The 26,181-nt window shown below is 35.3% G+C and overlaps 1 protein-coding gene across 1 annotated transcript in view; it reads right to left on the bottom strand.

The window, feature by feature from the left end:
* Galnt13 (polypeptide N-acetylgalactosaminyltransferase 13) overlaps positions 1-26,181 on the bottom strand; it is a 499,964-nt gene that overhangs the window by 8,869 nt on the left and 464,914 nt on the right. The window contains exon 11 of the mRNA XM_042683515.1: positions 5,454-5,588. Coding sequence (XP_042539449.1) covers positions 5,454-5,588 — 135 coding nt within the window. The remainder of the gene's footprint in view (positions 1-5,453; positions 5,589-26,181) is intronic.

Here is a 26,181-nt window from a genome sequence, read left to right as displayed (position 1 = left end):
GCTAAAAATAACTATAATGTTGGAAATTTAGATCATATCTTTGTATTAAAATAAGTAAGTAAAAATTTTGATTTTTTATGAACAGCTAGTATTGACTGTATAGTTGATTTAAGAAACAATCACATAAATCTCAGTTGGTATACCAAAACTTTCAAATAAACCAGTAAAAAGAATTAACTTATTATGATGAATATATCAGATGATGTATATTAGAGTAAACAGACTATTACATATAATTTCAGAACATAAATAATAAAATTTTCCTGTTGACTAAATGCAGATTGACAATAGTTAAAATTAATCTAATAAAGTTATTGAAAGTATTATGATCACTTGATAATACAAACTATACAGTCAACAGACCAAGATATAGGTATTCTAAAAGTAAAGTGCAAATGCTCAGTAAAGAGGAAGTACACAGTCTAAACTACTGAAATTTCTATTTACTATCAAAAGATATGGGTCATTAGGAATATGGGAAGTTTAGTTTGTCTAACATACACTATTTTCAAAAGGTAAATTCCGCTAGGGCTTTATTTGGAATTCTACATTGGGACATAGCTAGGCTGCATTTGTATGTCACTTACCTTGAAGTTATATTCCCATTTACCTGCTTTCTGATAATGTAAATAAAAGAGATTGGTTAAGGAAAGACTAAATAGATGTTTCTATAATTTCATTAAATATCAATCTAACATACTTTACCTGCTGGAAAGAGATTTCCTTGTACTGTGGCTCTAAGGAACATTTCATACAGATGGATATAGAATTCATAACAAGTATTTTCTCAGTCACATGCAAAACAAGACATTTTTAGCATCATATTTTGCTTCCCTTTTTTCTTTGTTGCACAGTGTTTGCTGAGCATAAGTGTTCTAACTTAAAATTAAATTATTACATTGTATGTAACTACCTGGGTGTTCAAAAAAATGCAATTAAGTGCACATATTGCAGAAAAATGTAAATTTCAAATAGATTGGAACATAATTGTGAGATTCAAACAGTATATAAGAAACATGAATAAAATGGAATAGACCAGTAACAGATTTGCATGGAAATGTTTAACATTTAACTGAAAGATGAATTCAGATTTTTCTTTTGTGTTTGAGCTGTGTCAATACAAGTGTAAAATATTAATTAACGCATCATGATAGAGTAGTCATATGACTCTCTGTTTACCTAGATAGAACTATTTTCCTATGATTTAGGAAAGGAGAAATCCAGCAAATAATTGCTGGTATTTAATTATTTATTTGTGATATTGCACATTTAGTTTATTAGATCATCTGCATTGATGACAAGTAATTATACATATAGTGTTTCAATTACTTTGCGAAGCAATGTATGGTGATAGAAAAATGTCAGGCTGATTGACAGAAGCTGAGCTGGACAAACACAGACAATATCGACAAACCCTGCTCCAGTTTACTACTGTGAAAAATCGTGAAACTGTCTCTCTTCTATAAGGCCATTATAAGGAAGGTGTCAAAAAAAGTTCTATTTTAACCCTTAATTCATTTTATTTCCTTCTCTTCTCTCCTTGTTCGCCTGAGAAGTATACAGAACCAAAGTAGTTGGGAAGATTCCATACTTTGAGGCTTTGTAACATTGCTTCCATTTTTCTGTGGATATTCTAACCGTTCTGCTCCTTTTTTATGTCTTTTCTTACTAAGGCTGAAAGGACTGTGGGAGATAAGGTGCTGGAATACTTCTGCTATTCACACTAGGAGATTCACAATTGCACTGATAACTAGCTTTCTTTGAAAGTTTTATTAGGATCTAAATCCTAGCTCTGCTGCTGGCAGGGTAATCATTGTGCTTTAGCTTTTGCTTGATAAAGGCTGAACTGAGAGAACTTAAGATACATTTTACCTCTATAATTCTTTGAACTTCTCCAATTTTTATTTGTCTTGAAAACTGTACCACCTCATAGGTTTCCCAAAGAATAATTTCACCCTTGCTAGAAGATGATAAAAACTGAATAAATGTAGTAATAAGAAGCATTTGTCTACGATCCCGAGTCATAAAATAAGAATAGAGCTGCCAAGTGATGCCTTGGTTTTCAGGTCTCAGCACCTCTCATCCTTTGCTCCCATTCCAAGCCTTGCATGTTTCCAAAGTGTATTCATGTCTTCCCTAACTTTGCAACATTTTCCAGCAATGCACAACAGAAAATGGAAAACACTGAGAGCTGATCACAATCTAAAGCAAATTTTAGTGACTGTATAAATAACTCATGGGATTTTGTTAAGGCAGAGACTTGGATCTAGTATGTTAAGCATAGTGTCTCGGATTCAACATTTCTAACTATTTCCCAGGAAATGCTGCTAATCCTAGAATGTGTTATTCTTGGACAGAAAAAGGAAATAATTAAAAGGTAAAATTATCTATTTTAATTTCTTCTCTTTCTTTCTTTCTTTCTTTCTTTCTTTCTTTCTTTCTTCTTTCTTCCTTCCTTTCTTTCTTTCTTTGTTTCTTTTTTTTTTATCAATATTAAGGCTTGAACTGAAGGGCCTCATTCTCTGCTTTATAGCTCAAGTTGGTACCATACAACTTGAACAACGCTCCCATTTCTGGTTTTCTGCAGGTTTTCTGAAGATAAGCATCTTGAAGATTTATCTAGGTTGGGTGGCTCCATACTATGATTCTCAGATCTCAGCCTCCTGAGTAGCTAGGATTATAGAAGTCAGCCACCAGCTCCAGACTAATTATTTCCCTTTTAATGACTTCAAAAATGCAATCAAAGTTGATTGGGCCATTGAACACACTCCTAATCCCAGTTACTTGGGAGATAGAAGTAAAAGGATCATGGTTCAACACCACTGTGTCAAAAAATTATCTTCAAGGACAGACTGAGTGTGGTGTGACAAGTGTGAGTGGTGATAATGAGAGACATACCTCCTAAGACGCTGGAAGATGGGAGAGATAAAGAACAATGGAGGAGGCAATACTGATCAAAATGCTTTGCATTTATAAATTGACCTGCAGAATTGAAACCTCTTTGTAAAAATGCTTAAAGGTAATAAAATTAAAGCTAGTACCGGAATAAAAACCAATGATTAAATTCAGAAATGTGGTGTATATTCCCTCATTTGTTCCATCCTCCTATATCTTTATATTATGAATTATACATTGAATTTGGTTATCACATCATAAGATCAGTTGAACATCTCATTTTGAACATACATGTTTATATGAGAGTGAATTAAATTATGAAATGTAATTATTAACTTGTGGGAGATAAATGTCAGATTACTTATCTAAAATAAAATCTATCAATATTTATATCATAAAGCTTTCTTGTGTGTACTCCAGAGCAATATTGAAGTGCTCTGAAGTACTGCAGCACCTAACCACTGATCATGTGAGAGGACTGATGTCCCAAACCATTACTTTATCTTAGATGAAGCTACATTTTATCCCTCCTGCTTAGTATTCAATAACCAGATAATATAAACAATAATACGCAGTTAATTTCCAACCAGTTATTTTAGAAGTGAAGGACTCTGAGTTATGACTAGGACCCATCAAAAGTTACATAGGTCCTGGATGCCAGAGGCTAGATACTCAGGAGGCTAAGATCTGAGGATCTTAGTTTGGAGCCAACCTGGGCAAGAAAGTCAGTGAGACTCTCACCTCCAATTAATGACCAAAAAGCTGGAAGTGCAGTTGTGATTCAAGTGGTAGAGTGCTACCTAAAGGAAGCTCAAGGATAGTACCCAGATCCTGAATTCAAGCCACAGGACTCACACACACACACACACACACACACACACACACAGAGTTACATAGAAGTTTAAAGATTAACAGTGCTACTGTGGCAATTAACAATTCCTTGTCTTATACAGAAGTAAAATCTTAGTATCAATAAAAAGCAAAACCTCTTCCTGAAAAAGACAGTCTCATTTTTTTGTTATTATCTCAGTGAAGTCTGGTGGTGTTGGACAAAACTCAGTACAAGAATAAGTTTTATTTTAAAATAAAATACTACGGAAAGGGGAGGGCAAAGAGGGTAAATAAGATCAATAAGATCAATATGCAGGTGGGGCAATGTCATAATGAAACCCATTGTACTGTACAATAAATTCAAGTAAATACTGTTTGCAGAGCTTGCACTTTGTACACTGGTCTATAAGTTTCCTTACAGGAGAAGGAGGAGAACACTGATTAAGGGTCTAGATTTGCTCTCAGGTAACACTGAGGAAAGCTCTCCTGTAGATTTAATGTAAGGTATCATGATAATAAATCATAGCTGGAGGAAAAAGAAAACAACCAGTGGCTAAATGGTTGAAGGCAAAAGAGGGAGTGGATCACATTGGTACACCACAGAATGATGCAGGGTGTTTGTCCTTAATGACATCCCAGAAAGATGTTGTGTCCCAAGAGTCTAGAAATATTGAATATACGTTAGTCACCAAATTAGTCCAACATAATCAGTTTGGAATCCTATCAGAATTAATTCATAAAAGTATTTCTGGTATGCAGTTTAAGAAACTACAAAGTCATGAAATAAAAAAAGAACTCTCAAGTGTTTTGAAAATAATTGGTACAAATGTCAGCAATGCCCAAAACTCTGCAGGTTAGTATTTAAAATATTATTCATACAGAACATTTTAGGCTTTCATGGAACACTGCCCCTGTGAGATTGGTTCATGTTTATTGTATCATTTAGCTTGTATCATCTGCTCTTGCAAAAACATAGCTTGTATTATTTGCTTTTGCAAACATATTACGGACCATTTAATAATACTGGAAATTTGGCACATATGACCAGTCCATTTTGCTAGGCAAAGAGAACTGGAAGACAAGAAGTTGTTTTGGAGGCTGCTACTTTTGTAGAGGAAAATATTTCTTTTTTATTAGCTCCATCTGATGGCTGAACTGATTTTTACACACTGCCTGGCCATACATTCCTACTAGTAATTGTAGTATTTTCTGTGAGGAAAGTATCCTATATAGATGAGGGCTGTTTTGCTGATTACATGTTTAATTGGCTTATGTAATTTTATGAAAAATACTATGGTAAAAGTAGAGAAGCATTGGAAATAGTCTTTTCAATAATGAGTACATCTTGTTAAGCCTGTCAAATTTTTATTTGAGTTCATCAAGTGTAAGTATGAGAGATTTAAAGTGGCACCAAATTAAAACTTTGAAAATACAGACATACTATCAATACTGTTTTCTGTGTACATCTGCCTATGAGCCTTGGTTGGACAAGCAGTTTGTCCCTTGTGTAATTTATGCTGCGTATGTACATGGAGATGATAAATTTCAGCTGTGATTATTCATGTTTTATATGACTGGGTCAGCTTGGCAATATTGTACTTCTAGTGTATGCCCTCCTAATACGATCAGATACGGCTTTTCATGCTTTAGGTATGATACTTTATTGTAGCAAAACCAGCTTTAATTCAATTGTTCTATAAATTCATCACCAAATGGTAGTGCTGTACCTCAGCGTCATAGTCCCACAGCTGGTTTCCTCTCATATGGTGGCATTTTAACATGATCACAGGTCCATTGAGCCTGGAGACATCCAAGCACAAGTCATCAGTTCGGATTTCTTTGTCAGCAGTGTATGAAAACACCTGAAAATACATAATTCAGTAAACAAATTAATATCTCCTTTTCACCATGTCACAGGGTAGCAGTTCTACCTGGGGAAATTTGTGAAATGATTCCAAGTGACCTCTGCTGTGTGTTCTTGAGAATGCTGCTTCAACTCTGTTGACTTTCCGCCTCAAATGCAAAAATACAGAGAGCACATAACTTTTAGAGGATTTTGATGAAGCTTGTTACTTGCTAGTTTCCTGCAGAAAATTTGGATTATAAATCTTCAAGCATGTTTTTAAACTGTATGAAACAAATAAGTGATGGCTCCTGTTTTGGCCATTGTGTGACCAGTTACAGCCTTACAGACATAATGATAGCTATTTTGGAGCAAATATTTCTTTCTAATATAACTGTATCTTGGAAATCATATTAAATATCCTGAGTAAGTTTTTGAAGATTTTAGAATTACCTTCTTTGGGCATCTTGTTAGTGATAGACTCTTTCCTATGTAGTTTTCACAAAACAATTACAGCAGTTCTCAGGATAGCCAGGGTATGTTAATCAGGATATCCAAGATTATAGACTCATTGCTAGAAAATTCAAATGGTAACTATATTTTATTTCATGTTAAACTTAGTGTGGATACTTTCATATATTACTGATACTTGAAATTATCTTACTTTAACCTTTGTGCTGGAAATATTTGCTAATTGCCTTGTCATATAAGTAGCTTTATCTTGAACAAAGAAATCTGTAGATAACCTTCATTACTTCTTGGCAAAATGTAAAATCAAAATTTATTTGTTTTTGTCTATGATAAAGATCTCACTTTTATACTTGACCATTTCTTATTCCTTTTAATAATAAAAATTCACAGCATGGTAGTACAAGTCTGTCTTCGATTTGATCAGGAAATTTAGATTCGATTTCCATTAGTTATTTATTTTATCTCCCTTACATTTTATCTGCAGTTTTTAATATCCTGTTGTAAGCCATGGCTCATGGAACTCATTTTGAGTATACTGAAACAGTGTACAGGAAGTACTTGCAGATGACCAGGTATTCAGATAGCATTTGGTTGTCAATAGTTACTGTTTTCCAAACCAGGAGCTAATCCCAGGTTTTAGAGTTGAATGTTGATTACTGCTTTGATAAAATACCCAGTTCCTAAAGAATAGGACAGGAGTTCAGTAGAATGTATGCCTGCCTGCCTGTGTCCACCCTGTGGACCACAGAACTGAGAAGTTCTTACATCTGATGAGTTTCCTGACTTCATCTTCTACTATCTCCTCTCTAGATTCCCTACTCCTGAGTTCCTTACAACTGTGGGGACAACCTCAAATGCCTCACTGGTTTTCTGAGGAAGTAATGGTCCCCTATTGCTGCTATTGCATGTTACAATACACATGAAGACTGTCTCGGGTTGGACATGTAGCTCCCAGCACCAGCCTTCCCATTCCCCGGTGTTATAGGTAAAACCTTTATGTCTGGCTATAATGCAAACTTGCTTACCAATGAAGGACTATAACTTAGATTAAATTATTACACATTGATGACCATATGAATTGATTTTCTCATTAGCAAACTCTCAATTCTGTGCTTTTTTTTAACCAAAAAAGGAAACTATTCATATGCCATACAAGTTACTATACTCTACTATAGTTATTAACTATAAGATCCAAGGTACTATATCATTTAGAACCAATACTCTTAAAAAACATTGAATCACACAAATCTCAGATTTACAATATGTTTTCAGTTTCTCCACTTAAAAATAACAGTTAATAGCAATTGATTCAAAGTCCCTGTTGTGAGGTTAACTAAGGTGAGTAGAAGCAGTAGAAAATGATTTCTGTGCCCTTCCTCCCATTAGTTAGGAACTAGGAAGTTACCATTAAGAACACAACATGATGACCTGTAAACGAAAATCATGTGTAATGTATTTCATATTCGTTACGCTTGATTACTGTGACATTTCATTAATATTCCTAAAGCTACATACCAACTTAAGTATTTAGTGTATAAGGAGAATTCTTTATATAATTGTACATTCAATAATTTATAGTGTTTTGAACATTTTTTTATATTTGGTGTTTATGTTGTCTAAACACATAACATTATGATCTATTTTAGTACTATTTTATGTTATGATGTAGTCAAAAGCATAAAAAATCCTGAAAGGTGATTTTTGCCCAGATTTTTAAGTTCCAAGAGTACTCTCTACTCCCTCTTGTGGATCTGATGATTATTGTACCTTCTAGAGATTTTTGAGTCATCATGACTCTGTTTTTGTTGTTCCTATTGCCTTAGTTTTAGAGATCTGTCAAAGTTGTCAGAGACTGGGTAGTACAAACAACAGATACTTATTTTGTAATGGGCCAGAAGTCCAACATCCAACTGCTGGTTGAGTTAATTTCTCCTGGCCAGTTTTTCCGTCTTATCTGGGAGGTAAGCATTTTTACCCTGGGTTCACCTGGTTTTTACTGTGTGCCTTTCTGTGCCCTAAATTTCTTTTTGTTAAAGTGATATTAGGTCTCCCCACTAAAAACCATATTTACCTTAATTATCTCTTTAAAGATCATAAATCCCCAACCACAGTCACATTCTGAGGTTTGTGAGTGAGAAAGTTAATTTATAAATTGAGCAGTTTCAAAATTCAGCTCATGAACTCTATGAAATTATTGAAAGAAAACATACCATTGACTAGAGTGAAAGCTGTAGTGCATGGTCTTTTTGCTTATTTCTCTAAGTTTGCTTAAGATCCAGTTCAGAAACTAAAACCTGTTCTTTAAGTATCATCATCCAAAACCCTGAATATCATTTAATATAACATTTTCTCCCTTTCTCTACATTGGGCCCACTTTAATTTGGCAGCCAGGATGAAAAGAGATATTTTTCTTCCCCTGAAGTTTCTTTTTCTCTGTGGTCCTGCCCACTCCCCAAGGCCATCCCCCACCCCCCTCCAAACTGTTTATTACCTTTTATCCATCCAGGTGGTGAACTTGTCGGAGAGGTCAAAGTCAAATGCTTTACAAGGACCTCCTTTCTCTCACCGGGTAGATATTTAAAGCACTCTGTCCTGAGAGGGTTGTGATTTTAGAGATTCCCACCCCAGTGCTAATGAGGCAGACAATAATGCATGTTCATTTTATGATTGGACTAACCCTGGGAAGTATGCTGGCGGCAGGGCGGGAAGCCCAGGCCCCTCCCTGCAGGCCTCCCAGCCAGGCTTCATCATAAGGTGTGAGTCCTCACACCCTTGCCACACTTGCCATGGCAAGGAGCATACAACAACTCTCAAAGTAATGTCCTACACACAATAGAGCCTTGAAATGCAGCATGTACTGTTAAAAATGAGGGAGAATTTCAAGATGCTAGGGTCCTGTGTCTACAAGAATTGTGTACCCACTAAACGGCCCCTGCATTCAGTTGTCACTTTGTAGCCCAGATCTTAGTTCCTCCTCTTCAGAGAGGTGACAACTGGCAACTACTCTCTGCACAGAAAATCCTACAATCTTCCTCAAATTCTGAAGCCTCCGTGTGTGTGTGTGTGTGTGTGTGTGTGTGTGTGTGATATTTACTTCTTTTAAAATACTATTTTCTTTTGATACTTTTTTTTTACTGGAACATTTGTGCTGTGATCTCTGTCATGAGCTGTTGTATCATCTGGTTTTAGCACTGTGGACTGCAAAGTAAGGACAGTGTTCTGTTGTACAGGATCCTTGGCTGCTTCAGCAAACGACTCAGGAACTTAGCGCCCTCTGCTGGCTTTGTCTTTTAAAAATGTTACTATATTGTAAATGTGATGTACAGAGAGGTTACAGTTAAATAAAGCAGGTAGTGAGTACATTGTTCAACAGTGTTACCCCTTCTCACATTTTCTCCTCATTTCTACCTCCTGAACAACCCACAAGTTGTAGATTTCCTTTCAAACATAGTGTCTAGTGAGAATCACTGCTGCATTTGTTCACCCTTTGTCCCACCATTTCTGTGTTTCCCTTACCCTCCCCCAGATAAACTTACATACAAGACAAAAGGTACAGAAAACAAAGACAGTGACAAAGGAGAAAAAACAAAAAAATACTATTACTAGGAAAGCAAAATAACAGTTTCTTTCATTGGAGAATTAGACAAATTATGGGAGAGACGATAGATACCTAGATGCAGATATAATTTTATTCTATTTCTCCCAGTTTTTAAATTAATGTATACTTGAAAGAAATACTTTAAATATATGGAAATATTTAGTGTATATTCACACTGTCCACACTATATTTGATTCAGCATTATTAAATGAATTGTTATTACCTTATCTTTAATTTCTTTTTCAGGACACATTTATTATAAAAGTTCAAAGTTTGAGTATCTCCATATATCTATATACTTCAACTGCTTCTCTGCTTCACTTTTTTTTGGGGGGGGCTTGAACACTGAGCCTGGGTGCTGTACCTCAGAGCTTCATCTCAATGCTAGCACTCTACCACTTGAGCCACAGTACCACTTGCTGTTTTCTGATGGTTACTAGGAGGTAAGAGTCTCCCAGGACTTTCCTGCTCTGGCTGACTTTGAATTGCGATCCTCAAATCTCAGCCTCCTGAGTAGCTAAGATTACAGATATGAGCCACTGCTGCTTGGCTATCTGCTTTACTTTTTAAGTGAAGAAATAACAGGATTTAAGCAAAAGGCCCACATGCTTAGTGGCAGTCTCTCTTACTCCATCATCATCTGTTTGCTTCTGTCTTCCTAGTTATTGTACTCTCTATAATCTGATCACCACAGTTAGTTGACTTTTGTACCTTCTTAAGGCTTTCATTAGATATTTTGAGTACAAGTTAAGTTGAAAAATCTGCCAAGTACTATCTAAAAGGATACTGAAAAATAACAAATTATAAAGACATTCTCATTTGATAAAAATCTATCTGAGGAAAATGCATGATAATAAATGGAAAGTGTTTCATGAACATAATTAAGGCTTTTAGCAAAACTCTGACCTACTTTTTTATATTTCTTTGTTTTTAATGCCAGTACTGGGGCTTGAACTTAGGTCCTGGGTGTTGTCCCAGAGCATTTTGCTCAAGGCTAACACTGTACCACTTGAGCCATAGCTCTAATTCTGGCTTTCTTGGTAATTAATTGGAGATAAGAGTCTTATGGAGTTTCTAGCCCAGGCTTGGCTTCAAGTCTCAATTTCAGCCTCTGGAGTAGCTAAGATTGCAGTTATGAGTCACCAGCTCCCAGCTGATCTAGTTCTTAAATTGCTCTTGGTCTCTCCGTATTTCACATTCCTATGTGTGTGAAGAATGCATAGATGGTACTAAGTCTATCAGTGCAATGGCCAATCAGAGAATTTCATCCCAGACAAATACCATTTTCTATGTCCTAATAGATTGTAGGCTACATCTTTAGGTTGGTAGGCCAGTGGTTTCCTTTGCATAGGAAAGTAAAAATTAGGTGGCCCCTAGCAGTGACTTTTAAGGTATGTTATATTATTACATGATATCTATAGTCCTTCTAGCTTCTAGCTGTGACCTTTAAGGTAAGTTTTATTATTAAATGATATCTATGATCCTTCTCACTTCAGTGTTCTAGAATTCTATTACTAAAATTAAGATGTTAGCCGGGCACTGGTGCCTCACTCCTGTAATCCTAGCTACTCAGATCTGAAGATTACGGTTCAAAGCCAGCCCGGGCAGGAAAGTCTTTGAGACTCTTATTTTTAATAAACCACTCAGAAAACTGGAAGTGGCACTGTGGTTCAAGTGGTAGAGAGCTAGCCTTGAGCTGTAGAGCTGAGGGACAGAACCCAGGCCCAGAGTTCAAGCCCCACGACCAACAAAAATAAAATAAAATATTGATGTTTATATCATGTCCATTATTCTCATTTTGTTCTCAACATCATCTCTGAAGCCTTAACTCTTTCTCCTTTCTTCTCAATACAGCTATAGACAACAAAAGGATGGATCTTTATTGATCTCATCTTCTTGAATCTGACATGGCATGTATTGTTTATATAAACTCACTACTCCATTTTGTCAAAGAAAACACTGCCTAAAGATTTAATGCATTCTATTCTTTCTCCACTTACTGATTTGTCACTACTTTTCCTCAGACCATTTATTGTAGTATATTGTTAGTAGACATCATTTCTCCCTCTCTTTGGAATGTAGACAAATATATTATCTAAAATATGGCAGATTCAGGGGAGAATTCAAACAGTGTAATGCCTTAGGAAGCAAAGTCAACTTTTAACAAACTAAAACACCAGGAAGCGAGTGTGTGGCAGGCTGGGATGTGGTCAAGCAGAATGGAGTAAACAAATGAGAAGAAATGGGGGCAGGGGAGAGAAAGCAGCCAAGTATCCAATGTATATTCTACAAAATTAAGAAGAGGAAAGGAAGGGTTGGGATGGGTGAGAACGTTGAAAGAGGTGGCATTGAACAAGGTAAACTGTATTTATGAACTGCTTTGTTAAATGGAAACTCCTTTGTAAAATACTTAATTAGTAATTATCTGTGCAGTATCCATACAAACTACTTAGACGTTTGCATTCATCTTTTCCCATTGGCAGTTATTTTGACCTTGATATTCACATAACTTCTAAAAACATAGTTTCAATTTCTTTAGAAACTATTCAAAGAAAAATGCTCAATAATTACTTTAAATGCAAATCATTTGTTTGTGAAATTTTCTGGTTCACTTTGTAGAAAGTAGAGCAAAAGTACCAGATAACATAATAAAGAGCATTCACTAATATGATAACAAGATGCTTAACATTTTATTTTCCATTTACTTCACTGGAAAATCCTCACCCCTTAAATATTACTGGTATTAAAATTTATGCAGTTTTAATACTTTGCTCTACCCTAAAGGGTTTTAAAAGAAGCTTATATATTTGTGAAGTTAAATATATAAACATTTTGCTTTTCATACTATTGTGCTCTTTTAATACTGATGAACATAAATAGCAGCTTCAAACTTAGTAGAGAATCCCTTACACACTATACTTTGTCAGATATACTTGGATGTGCAGATGTTGCTTTCTTGTAGCTTTGGTGTATTATGCAGATGTTCCAAGGTTCATGTCTCATGGTGCCTATTAACTTCTTTCTCTTGACTGTGTCTATGGTAAGAAAGTTACCCCAGGATCAGGTTATGTAAAGTGTTATGTAAGACCTCAGATTAGCAACAGAAGAGTGAGCTTACTCGCTGGACTGAAGACAAAAGGTGCCATGTTTTGGAGAAGACCATGTGGCAGGAAACTGAGGACAGCCTGTTTATGCTGGCTGCAACCACTGACAGAAAACAAATCAACACACAAAATAGAGGTAAGTCCTACATCTGCAAGACAGGGAATTTTGCCAGCTACCACACATCTTAGTAAGAACTCTTGTCTCCTCAGAGGCAACAACAGCTCCAGCCAGCTTCTGTTCTCTGAGTGAGCCCATGAGAGAACTCAGCTACATTCTACCTAAATTCTAGCCCCACATGACTGTGAGGCAATAATTTGAAAAGTTCTTTTTTTTTCCTGGCTAAATGTGGCATTTAATTTTTTTTATTGTGAAAATACTGTACAGAGGGGTTACAATTACATGGACAAGGTAATGAGTACATTTCTTATCAAGCACGGTTGCCTCCTTCCCATCTCTTCCCATTTCCCACCCCTCCAACCCCCCAACCAGGCCAAAGTGATAAAGTTGGTTTTTTGAAATAATGGCTTGTACAGCTCATTGTTGCAATGGGTCCACCTGCATCCCTATTTAAAAAATTTGTTTTTTCTCTTACCCTCCACAAATTATACCAATATCAAATACAATGAAAGCAGGGGTTATACCGTGGTGGAGGGACATACAAAGCAACAAAGAAACCATCTTGTAAATATGTTAGAAACAATCCCAAGGAAGAAAAAAAAACATTTGAATACTTATCTTGGGGTTCAGTTCACCTAATATCAACTTATCTAACCTTTTCTGCTTGTCTCAGACATATTCTAGTTATTGCAAATAAGGAAAACCATGGGACCTATGTTTCTTTAGGCCTGCCTTACTTCACTTAATATAATTTTTTCCAAGTCTTTCCATTTCCTAACAAATGGGGCAACGTCATTCCTTCTGATGGAGGCATAGAATTCCATTGTTTATATATACCACATTTTCTTGATCCATTCATCTACTGAGGGGCATCTGGGTTGCTTCCATATCTTAGCTATGGTAAATAATGCTGCAATAAACATAGTCGTGCTGGTAGCTTTAGTGTGGTCTTGTTTGTGAACACAAACAAGAAGTACCTTTGTTGTAATTTGTTATGAACAATAGAAAACAAATATACTGATCATCAGGAGAAATAATACATATGAAAAAGTAGATCTGCTCTCCCTACCTTAAATGCCTTCTCTTTCAATGATTTTTCTTTTCTTTTTTTGTTTTCTTTTTCTCTCACAGTACCAGGGTTTGATTTATGTCACATCTTCAATCATTTTTGAGTTTGACATTGTTTGAAGAGGGGCTAGCATTTTTACCCAGAGTGCAGGCCAGGACCCCAATTCTCCTACTCGCTCTTCCCTGTAGCTTTGATAGGAGAGAGGCATATCACCATGCCCAGCTTTAAAGATTAAAATGAGTGTCTCATTAATTTGCTGTCTGAGCTGGTCCTTAAATGTGATGCTATAAATCCTTACCTTCCAAAATGCTAGGATTATATGCATGGACCACAGTGTCCAGCTTCCAGCCCTTGTCTTTTATTCATCTAATCATCCATCAATTTATTCAACAGATATTTTCAAGCATTTTGAGTATGTCATGTTTTATCCACACCATACATTGCTTTATGTAAAGCTTAATTCCATACACCAACACCCATTACTGAATTCCCCCCCCCCCCCCCCACTGGGCTAGGTGCAGTGGCACATACTTGTCATTCTAGCTAGCTACACCAGAGGCATAGGTGGGATCACAGTCCAAAGCCAATACCAGGCAAAAATCACAAATATCAGAAAAATAAAGCAGAAGTGGGCTGAAGGTGTGGTTCAAGTGGTAATTTACTTGACTAAGAAGCTTGAAGCTCTGAGTTCAAACCCCACTACTGTCAAAAATAAGTTTCCTCAACTATATATAACTTGATTTGAACTTTATATCTGTGGTCATTTGTAATATAATAATTATCTATAATAAATTATCTCCTTCTAATGTCCTCCCAATTGTGTGATTCATTAAATATTTTATTTGTTGAACTAAACACATAAATTGCAAAGAAAGGAGGAACTTATACATGGCTTATTCTTCAGCTGGGAGCAAAATAAACACATGCTTTCCTCATTGGTTGGCTCTACTATATATCAAATACTGGTCTTTGAGATTCATACTGGTTTACACCTATAAATATGAAATGGATATAGTAGAAACAACAATCTATATAACTATGTTTAATAGTGGTTGCTGTAAATTAGTGGGAAAAGAGTTTGCATCATTTTACCAAAATATTTTATTTTATTTATTTAATTATTTTTCTGTTGGTTGTGGGGCCTGAACTCTGGGCCTGGGTTCTGTCCTGCAGCTCTTCAGCCCAAATAAGTGCTCTACTGCTTTTTCTGCTTATGTAGTGTTAAGGAATTGAACCCCAGGCCTCATTCATGCAAGGCAAGCACTCTACCACTGAGCCACCTTCCCAGCCCCATTTTCTATGTCTGAAAAAGTTTGTATTGATGAGACAATTCCTAAAATAGCTGTGTAGACTATGAAAAGATTACAAAGCAAATTATGTTTTAAGTGGCACAAATACACACTTACTATGTATTTTAATTGCCATTTAAAGGCAAATGACTATATTAGGTGTGATTTAAAAATGAATTTACCGATTGTTCCCAAAATTTTTGTGTTGGGAAAATTAACACTAAAAGTTGTCAGTGTTTAAGAAATTTGACTTTGTTTTTCAGCTCTACCTCAAACTAAGACCAAGGTTAATTTAATTTGTCTTTCTCAAAAAGCAGGAACTGAAATAAGGATTCAAATATAGTTAATTTACCAAGGAGATGATTCCATAAAAGATCTGATCCCTGGTGTGATGACCCCGCAAGATCATTCTGTAGGTCCATGTTGTTATAATGATCCTGAAACACATTTCTAAATTTTTGGTAAAAAGAAACAAAACCTGTAATGTTTTCAGGGTGTCTGCTTTGACTCCAAGGTCTTTGATCCATTTGGAGTTGATTTGGGTGCAGGGTGATATATAAGGATCTAGCTTTAGTTTTCTACTACAAGTACCATTTACTGAAGAGGCTGTCTTTCTTCCATTCTATTTTTTTTAGCTCCCTTATCAAAGATTAGATGGCTATGCCTCTTTAGGTTCATTTCTGGGTTTTCAATTCTATTCCATTGGTCCTGAGGTCTTTCCTTGAGCCAGTACCAAGCTGTTTTGATTACTATGGCTTTGTAGTAGAGTTTGAAATTTGGTATTGATATTCCTCCAGCACTGTTCTTTCTGTTAAGGATCGTTTTTGCTATTTGGGGTCTTGTATTGTTCCATACGAATTTTTGGATTGCCTATTGTATTTCCTTGAAGAATGAGGTTGGAATATTGATAGGTATTGCATTGAATTTGTAGATGGCCTTGGGAAGTATTGCCATTTTCATGATATTGATCATTCCAATCCAGGAGCATAGGAGGTTTTGCCACTATGGAATAGGAGAAACCCTAGGTCTCCTTGGCACAGGCTAAAATTTTCTTAATAGAGACCCAGAAACACAACAAATCAAAGAAAGGTTGGACAAATGGGATTACATGAAATTGCAGAGCTTCTGCATGGCAAAGGACGTAGCTAGCAAGATCAATAGAAAGCCCACGGATTGGGAGACCTTCACTAGCTATACAATGGACAAGGGTATCATATCTAAAATATACCTGGAACTCAAAAAATTAAATCCCCCAACAACACATCCTCAAAGAAACAACTGCCCAATAAATAAGTGGGCTAAAGACTTACAGAGAAACTTCTCTGAAGAGGAAAGGATGGCCAAAAGACACATGAAGAAACATTCAAACTCTCTATCCATAAAAGAAATGCAAAACAACACTGAGATACCACCTCACCCCAGTTAGAATGGCTATACTCAAGAACTCTAATAACAACAGATGCTGGAGGGGATGTGGACAGAAGGGAACCTTACTTCATTGTTGGTGGGAGTGTAAACTTGTTCAACCACTTTGGAAAGCAGTATGGAGGTTCATCAAAAGACTCCACATAGAGCTCCCAATGACCCAGAAGTCCCACTTTTGGGCTTTTACCCAAATGATCACAAACAAGACCATACTAAAGCTACCAGCACAGCTATGTTTATTGCAGCATTATTTACCATAGCTAAGATATGGAAGCAACCCAGCTGCCCTTCAGTAGATGAATGAATCAAGAATATGTAGTATATATACACAATGGAATTCTATGCCTCCATCAAAAAGAATGACATTGCCCCATTTGTTAGGAAATGGAAAGGCTTGGAAAAATTCTATTAAGTGAAGTAAGCCAGGCCCAAAGAAACATAGGTCCCATGGTTTCCCTTATTTGTAATAACTAGTATATGTCTGAGTCAAGCAGAAAAGGTCAGATAAGGTGATGTTAGGTGAAATGAATCCCAAGATAAGTATTCAAATGTTTTTTTTTTTATTTCATGCGATTGTTTCTAACACATTTATAAGATTATTTCTTTGTTGCATTGTATGTCCCTCCCCCACAGTATAACCCCTGCTTTCACTGTATTTGATGTCAGTATAATTTGTGGAGGGGAAGGAATAAAACAAATCATTTAAATAGGGATACAGGTGGGACCATCGCAACAATGAGATGTACAAGTCATTTTTTCAAAAAATGAACTTTACAACTTTACAACTTTGGCCGGGGTGGGGAGTTGAGGGGTAGAAATGGGAAGAGATGGGAAGTGGAAACAAAGGAGGAGGCAACAATGCTTGATAAGAAATGTACTCATTACCATGTCCATGTAATTGTAACCCCTCTGTATGGTATTTTCACAATAAAAAAAAAGAAACAGAAACTTTTGTGTGCTACTGTTTTATTTGTTAAAGCAGAATAAACATCCCAGACCTTTTTAGAAAGTTATAACTAAAAAGTTGGAATAGACCTTTGCTAGATATTCATTAAGAATTTCTGTCAGTAAATTAATTGGACACTAGTCTGTTTCCATGGCAACCTACTGATGCTTCTTTCCTTTGCTAGAAAGGTATCATTGCTATCCATAGCACATATAACTTCTTGCTTTGTATTGGATCAAATCCTTTGATAGAATAAAATAAATGAATTGGAAATCATAGCACAAAAAATCTCCATATTCTGTCCTTGCTTGCTGAGAAATTATACTTGGCCACTAAGTAACAAGAATAAAACATCCTTTTCATTTTGGCTGTATTCATTATGTCATTTTTTATAACAAAAGTGCATGTCTAAGTATTTTCATGGGGTTTATTACAAATTTGGTTATCCTTCAACAACCTTTCTACTCTTTGCTCTTTTTGTTCACTCCAACCCAAATTCCCCTCCTGACATTTACATTCCATTATAATCATAGCTCCTCTACTTACAAAACTTAATTTTCCACTCTCTAATCCAGGCCATCAGTTCAATTTATAGCAATAACCTCCCTGTAGCTTCATATAACCCATTCTTTTGCTCACTGGCTGCTTCGTGAAGCTGTGGCAGCCCTTTTCTTGTCCTAATCATGTCTGAATGCCTCCTATGGAGAATTATGAATATGTGGTTTGTAGAGCATTCTTACACCCCCTCATGAGATTGAAGAGAGTTATTAGGTGCCTATTTACTTATTTTTATTTAGCTTGTAACAAAATGAATTTAAAAAGAATATACCTCTCTTGTGTATATATAATATGGATATGACTGTGTGTGTCTGTGACAGAAAAAATTATATCCAATAGAAAAAATATAAAGCAATAATTCTATATTCTTTGCAGTACTTAAGCCTTTTCATTTGTTTGTTTATACTTAGGGTCTTTTGCTTGCTAGGTATGTACTATACCACTTGAACCACAATTCCAGTCATTTTGCTTTTTTAATTTTACATATAAGCTCTCCCTTTTTACCTGAGATGTCCAGGTCATAGCTTCCTGTTTATATTTGTGTAGCTGAGATGACATTTGTGTATCTAGCTTGCTAACTTTTTGCCTAGGCTGATCTTTAACTGCAGTGCTTCTGATTTTCTCCTCAGTAGCTAAGGTTTCCAGCCTAACCCACTATACCTCGTAGAGCCTATACATTTTCAAAGGGACACATAACTCTTCCCAAGACCCAGTCAAGTAAAAGATGCTTTTAGTAAATGTAGGAAAAACTCTGTTATATAATGAACATCATCTTCAATCAACTTTCTTATATGAAAAGGTTACATGTGTCCTCAGAGCATTTTCATACTCTTCTTGGTAACTATTTAGGCTGCCTATCAGATATCCAATTTTCAAGTTTCTTATTTAAATCTTAAGTGTTGGTGACTGGCTTCTTGCTCAATATATTCTGTGAGCTTTTCCAAACACATTCAATAATCAGTTTCCAGATTAATTTTTCCTGTTGTATGACCAAAGCTTTCCCAAACCATCTGGTTTTGATACTCTCACTTATGCACCAAGACAGACCAAGGACATTAGAGTTGGTATCCATCTAATTTAATCATATGAATTCATAAGATTCAAATTGAAGGCCAGAAAGAACCCACAACTCCTATGAAACTATAGAGGGGTTTTGCCACCAAAGAACTATTGCATCATCTACACTTTTCACCAAGGTAGGCCTACTTCAAATATGGCTCAGTGGGGTACTGTGGAGTAAAATACAGAATTCAAGTCACAGAACAACATGGATGAAGAGAGAAAATGCCCTCTTGAAATAAGATGTAGGACCAATAATATGATTATTCAAATTTCAGTAAAGATATTTTGTATATGTTCTGATTGGTCTTCCTTTTTAGCTATTAGAGAGCAGATCCTCAACATCTTCACACAGGTAGGCACACACACACACAAATACACACATAATCTCCTTCAGTAGATCAAGATTTGTCCCAATACAAACATGACAGTCTAACTATACATGTATTTATGTGAGAAAGAGATTACTAATTTGCTGTAGTCATATAGCTTCTGCCTTATCAAAAGTATGTGGTATTTTACTTTGTAAGGAAGATTTCTAAAAATGTTCCGATAAATGTTCTAATAAAAAAAATAAGGATATATATTAAAAATACCCTTAAGCTTAAGAGTATCATTTTAGCTCTAATACATTATAGAAATGAAACATAATTTAACTTTAAGCTCCTTGAAGCATGGGGTGATGATGATGATGATGATGATGATGATGATAATGTTCACAGAACTAATTAATCAAGAGAATATTTCTTTTGTCCTTTCATAGGCACATACACATCATAGCTTCCTCACCATTTACTCAAGGTCTTGTTAGAGACTGTCTGCTCCTCCAAGTTCAATATGGTCCTATTTCTCAACGCTTCCACAGTCCTTTCCCTACACTGCCCTCCTTCATCAAGAATCACAGTAGAAATTATAGTTATCTCAGGAATATTTGAACTTTATAGATTAATGGCTTGTTCTATGTTATTTATTTACATAAGGAAGCATATAGCTAATTTATAGCTAGAAAGTACAAAAATCAAAGTGTGTCGTAGTTATATGGCTCTTCCATGAAAATTTGACATTTTGTTCTTTCCCTGCCTTCTTTCCTTCCCTCCTTCCTTCCCTCCTTCTTCCCTTCCCTTTTTCTTTCTTTCTTTCTTTCTTTCTTTCTTTCTTTCTTTCTTTCTTTCTTTCTTTCTTTCTTTCTTCCTTCCTTCCTTCCTTCCTTCCTTCCTTCCTTTCTTTCTTTCTTTTTTTCTTTCTTCCTGTTTTTTTAAGATATTTGTGGTGGTAGGTGTCAAGTGCCATTATATAGAGACAAATATCTAGGCTTTCTAATATTTAAAAGAAAAGATAAATCTTGAAAACGACCTATTCTAATGCTGATTTTTAAGGAAATGTTGCAGAAAACAATCTCATAAATTGAGTAACTCTGATCAGAAAAATTGAAGGTTAAATAGATTTTCCCACGTTTAAGACAGAAAACCCTCTTGATTAGGCAAAAGTGGACAGAATCTGATCACAAATTGCAGGAAATACCATTTTTAATCAATTCTAGGCTTATAGAGATGTTCCTGTTGTATAATTAATAATGTTATTTTCTTTAAAAAGTTGACTATTTGCTCATTCTCAATGATTTCTAAGCAATCCTTTGTAGACCATATTAACAATTAACTGAAGAGACCTTTTTTAAGAATTTTGTTTATTTTATACTTTTTTCTTTTTTTTATTTTTTAAATACTGTACAGAGGTGTTACAATTACATGAGCAATGTAATGAGTACATTTCTTATCAAGCATTGTTGCCTCCTCCTTTGTTTCCCCTTCTCATCTTTTCCCATCTCTCCCTCCACCCCCCCTCCCCCCCTCGACAAAGTTTTAAATTTGTTTTTCAGCATAACATCTTGTACATCTCATTGTTGCAGTGGTCCCACCTGTATCCTATTTAAACTATTTGTTTTATCCCTTCCCCTCCACAAATTATATCAACATCAAATACAGTGAAAACAGAGGTTTTACCGTGGAGGAGGAACATACAAAGCAACAAAGAAATGTCTTATAAATATGTTAGACACAATCATCTCAAGAAAGAAAAAAAAATTTGAGTCCTTATCTTGGGGTTCATTTCTTTCTTTTTGTTCATATAGAATTTTATGATGACTGAAACAGCAACAAGAATAGGGAAAATCAATATAAAACCTCCAAAAACTAACATGCTATGAGTAAAATATCTTGAGGAACAAGTATCATTTAGAACCTTTCTGCTTATCAACATTTTTTTCTTGTGATAGTGATGCATAAACTCAAGACTCCTGTTTACTAGACAAACTACTTAAGCCTTTCTCCCAGATTACACCTTGATTTTATTGTTTTTTTCAAACAGGCTCCAGTGCTTTTGGCCAAGGCTATTTGAAAGCAGTGATTCAACTACCTTCACTTCCTGAACAATTGAGATGGTATGTGTATGCCACTGTGCCTGGCCTATTCACCTCATTTCTTGAAGTGACAAGATGAAATAATGTGCCTCTATGAGAATGGCTTATGGTCTTAGACCTCTTTTCAAAGGTGTGAATTGTTTATGAGCAGTGAATTCAGTTATTTATGAAGTGTTTGTGAATGCCTACATTAATTTCCTATGGTTGTTAAAACAATTACTACAGAATTATAGCTTAAAACAACTAGAAATATATTCACACACATTTCCAAAGGTCAGAAACTCAAAATCAATTTGACTAGGTGGAAATCAAGGTACCAGCAGGAAACATTGCCTCTGGTGAGGCTCTAAACAGAAGTCTTCCTTGCTTCTCATAAAGTCACATGATTCTTACCATGCCTAGTTGAATGTCACATCACTCCTAGCTCTGCCTCCATGATGGCCACATTGTTTTCTCTTCTGAGTGCATCAGATCTTCCTCTGCCCCAATTTCCTTCTAATAAAGATGCACATGATCACACTTAGTGCTTACTAGGTGACCAGGGCAATCTTTCCATCTCAAGATTCCTACCATAATCACATCTTAAGAGAAGTTTTGGTCAGATTAGTTAATCATCACAAGTTCTAATCATAGCAGCATGCCCAAGCATATCCATAGGGACACTTTCACTGTTTCCTACATGAAGCTGTATCTATGATAATAAATTCCTAAACAACTTTTCTATATAATGAACTCTATTATATTCATTATTACTCTACCCTCTTTTTTCTGCCTTTTCCTTTCCTGATGGTCCCATTTCTTTCCTCATCTATATTCATATCTGTTGTTAAAATCTAGATTCTGCTAATGAAAAGCATACAATATCTGTTTTTCGGAGTCTCTCTTATTTTGTTTAACATGATGATCTGCAGTTCCATTCAATTCTCTGTATTATTTACTCTTTGAATAAGCTATTTCTATTGGTAATACTTTTTTATTTTTTTTGGGGGGGTAACACTTTTTTAAAGGATTAAGTTGACTTTTCCTTTCAAGAAGTGATTAAAGTTAGTTTGTATAGACAAGACAAGCATACATACACACACCTACTTACTTAGATGCATATATACATACATAATTGAATGACAACATATAGGATGAGATTAAGAAAAATTTAGAAATAGTATATGAATAAGTAAATGAGGAGTATTTTTAGTACTGTATGTTCAAAAGAAGGAAATATATGTACATTAAACAGCAGAAATTACAACACTAGATTAAAAAGAGGGTGGTTCTAGACAGCAACTATTGGGATAGGATTTGGATTAGAAAAATATAGAAGGTTATGACAAAATATCATTTACAATATGTACTCAGAGTCAATATAGATGGTGCAGTAAAGACTGTATATTTGCATGGAATAAGAGATTAAAATAACAAGGAGAAGTAAGGATCAGAAAGTGCAGAACTTGACAGTAAATACTACTAACTTATCTTGAAATAACTGGGAAATCTTCAAAGATTTTTTTACCTGTTTGTTTGCACATATGTTTTCTCAAACAGGAGTGATTTTCTTAAGAGAAATAATTAACTCATCACCAAATAGGTGTAGTTTAGAGATGAAGACAGGTTGTAGCTACATTGAAACTACATTGAAAACTATTGTAGTAAATCAATTGTGAGGAAATCAAAGTCCAGACTTTGAAAGTACAATAATTAATGTATAGAAGAGAAAAATATATAAAACATTAGCAGAATGAATTTGTAAGCCTTACTATTTTAGTAAGGAGAGGGAGCAATAAAATATGAGAAAAAATAAAAGATGAATGAATAGAATGCTTGTAGGACTAAGTCTTTGGACAAACTATGAAGGAAGTATAAACATATTGATTTTAAAGATGCATTTTCTCATTCAAGTCAAAATGTTAATTTCATCAGTTTAGAACAATGAATAGAAGGCTAGGAATAGATAATAAATTGAAATCTCCGTTTATATAAATTTAAGTGGATCAGTTTCTTGGGAAAGTGTAATGTGAAGAACCCAGAATGTCAGTAGTATGATAGGTAGGATAGACTCATTGACACAATCACCTATCCTAAGGCTTTGTTGATGTCTAATTAATCCATGTTAACAAGTCTTCCTGGAAGAAAATGAATTTTTGTTTAAAGGACTTAAAAATGGATATCTCAGGAATCCTGAACAGCCTGATCAACATGAAATGTTTATTCTTATGAGATATTTTTCTCAAATAATGTCATATACTATCTATAATGTATATACTCTAGGATAACAAGACAAAGCTTGAGTGAATAATTTAGGCAAGTTTGAATTACCATCATTTCAATATGTATGGCCAGCTCTTTAATTGATGTGATAAAATACACTCTCAATGTAACAAGATTAGAAAATTGAAATTTGGGAAATTATTAGGTCATAAGGGAGCAGATCTCCTGAATGGAGTAAATTTGCTTATAAAAGAAACTGTAGATACTTTCCATGTCTTTCCATTTCTTTACAAATGGGACAATGTCATTCTTTCTGATGGAAGAATATAATTACAGTGTGTATATACATATACCACATTTTCTTGATCCATTCAACTACTGAGGAGCATCTGTGCTTGTTCTATATCTTAGCTATGGTAGATAATGCTGCAATGGACATGGTTGTGTTGATAGCTTTAGTGTGACCTTATTTGTGGTCATTTGGATAAATACCCAGAAGTGGGATTGCTGGGTCATAGGGGAGCTCTGTATTTAGTCTTTTGAGGAACTTCCATACTGCTTTCCAGAGTTGTTGAACAATTTTACACTCCCACTAACAGTTCAGTAGTGTACTCTTTGGGCCATATACCCTCCAGCAGCTGTTATTAGATTTCTTGATGATAGACCTTCTAATTGGTTGAGGTGGAATCTCAATATTGTTTTGAGTTGCATTTCTTTTATGGCCAGGGATGTTGAGCATTTTTTCATGTGTTTATTGGCCATTTTTATTTCTTTAGCCCATTTATTAATGGGGTTGTTGTTTGCTTTGGGGATTTGTGTTGGGGGCTTTAATTTTTGGAGTTCTACGTATATTTTTAGATATGAGGCACTTGTCTTTTGTATGGCTAGTTAAGATCTCCCAATCTGTGAGCTTTATATTTATCTTGTTAGCTTTGTCTTTTGCCATGCAGAAACTCTGCAGTTTCATGCAATCCCATTTGTCCAACCTTTCTTTGATTTGTTGTGTCTCTCAGTCTTTATTAAGAAACTTTTTTTTCCTGAGTTAAGAGGAAACGTCTTTAGTTTTTTACCATTGAGTATAATGCTGGCTGTAGGTTTGTCATATACAGCCTTTATTGTCTTGAGGAATATTCCTTGGATTCCCAATATTTTCCAGAACCTTCATCATAAAGGGGTGTTGGATCTTGTCAAATGTTTTTTCTGCATCTGCTGAGATAACCATGTGGTTCTTATCCTTGCTCTTGTTGATGTGATGAATTATATTAATTGATTTGCATATCTTGAACCAGCTTTCCATCCCTGAAATGAATCGTGTTTGATCATGGTGTATGATTTTTTTTGATGAATTGTTGAAGTTTATTTGCCAAAATTTTGTTGAGAAGTTTTGCATCAATGTTCATCAAAGAAATGGGTCTATGGTTCTCTTTCTTTGATGAGTCCCTGACTGGTTTTGGGATGAGGGTTATGATGGCTTCATAGAATGAGTTCAGTAGTGAACTTTCTCTTTCAATTTCACTGAAGAGTTGGAGGAGTATTGGTGTGAGCTCTGCTTTGAAGGCCTTGTAGAATTCTACTGTAAAACCATCTGGTCCTGGGCTTGTCTTAGATGGGAGGTCTCTTATTACTGTTTCTGTTTCAATGCTTGATATGAGACTGTTAAGATGGTTTAACTCATCTTGGTTTAGTTTCAGCATATTGATATTTGCCAGGAAAAGGTCCATTTCTGCCAAGTTCTCAAACTTATTAGCATGAAGGTTTGAGAAGTATTCCTTTATAATGTTCTGAATCTTGCTTGTTTCTGTGGTGATGTTTCCATTCTCATTTCTGAGTTTATTTATTTGGATGTGTTCTCTTCTTTTTCTGATAAGATTTGCTAAGGGTCTGTCAATTTTGTTAATTTTTTCGAAGAGTCTGCTGTCTGCACTTCTCTTCAAACTAGTATTAAAATGCCTAGCTACAGCAATAAGACAAGATGCAAACATAAAAGGGATCCAAATAGGGAAAGATGAAGTAAAACTCTCTCTCTTTGCAGATAACATAATATTGTATTTTAAGAATCCCATGGACACCACACCCAAATTACTCAAGCTGAGTCAAAACTTTGACAAAGTAGCAGGGTATAAAATTAAATCTCAAAAATCAATGGCTTTTCTGTACGCCAACAATGAGAAAAGTGTGGCTGAAATCAGGAAAGCAACTCCATTCATAATAGCCCCACAAAAAAATAAAATATCTAGGAATTAACTTAACCAAAGAAGTGAAGGACCTCTATGACGAAAACTTTAAAACCTAAAAAAGGAAATCAAAACAGAACTTTGAAAGTGGAAAAACCTGCCATGCTCCTGGATTGGAAGGAT

This window comes from Dipodomys spectabilis, unplaced genomic scaffold, assembly GCF_019054845.1.
Source record: "Dipodomys spectabilis isolate Male_0828 unplaced genomic scaffold, ASM1905484v1 ptg000081l, whole genome shotgun sequence".
Taxonomy (NCBI): domain Eukaryota; kingdom Metazoa; phylum Chordata; class Mammalia; order Rodentia; family Heteromyidae; genus Dipodomys; species Dipodomys spectabilis.
Note: the sequence above shows the minus strand (reverse complement) of the source record. Positions and strands in the feature narration are given on the sequence as shown.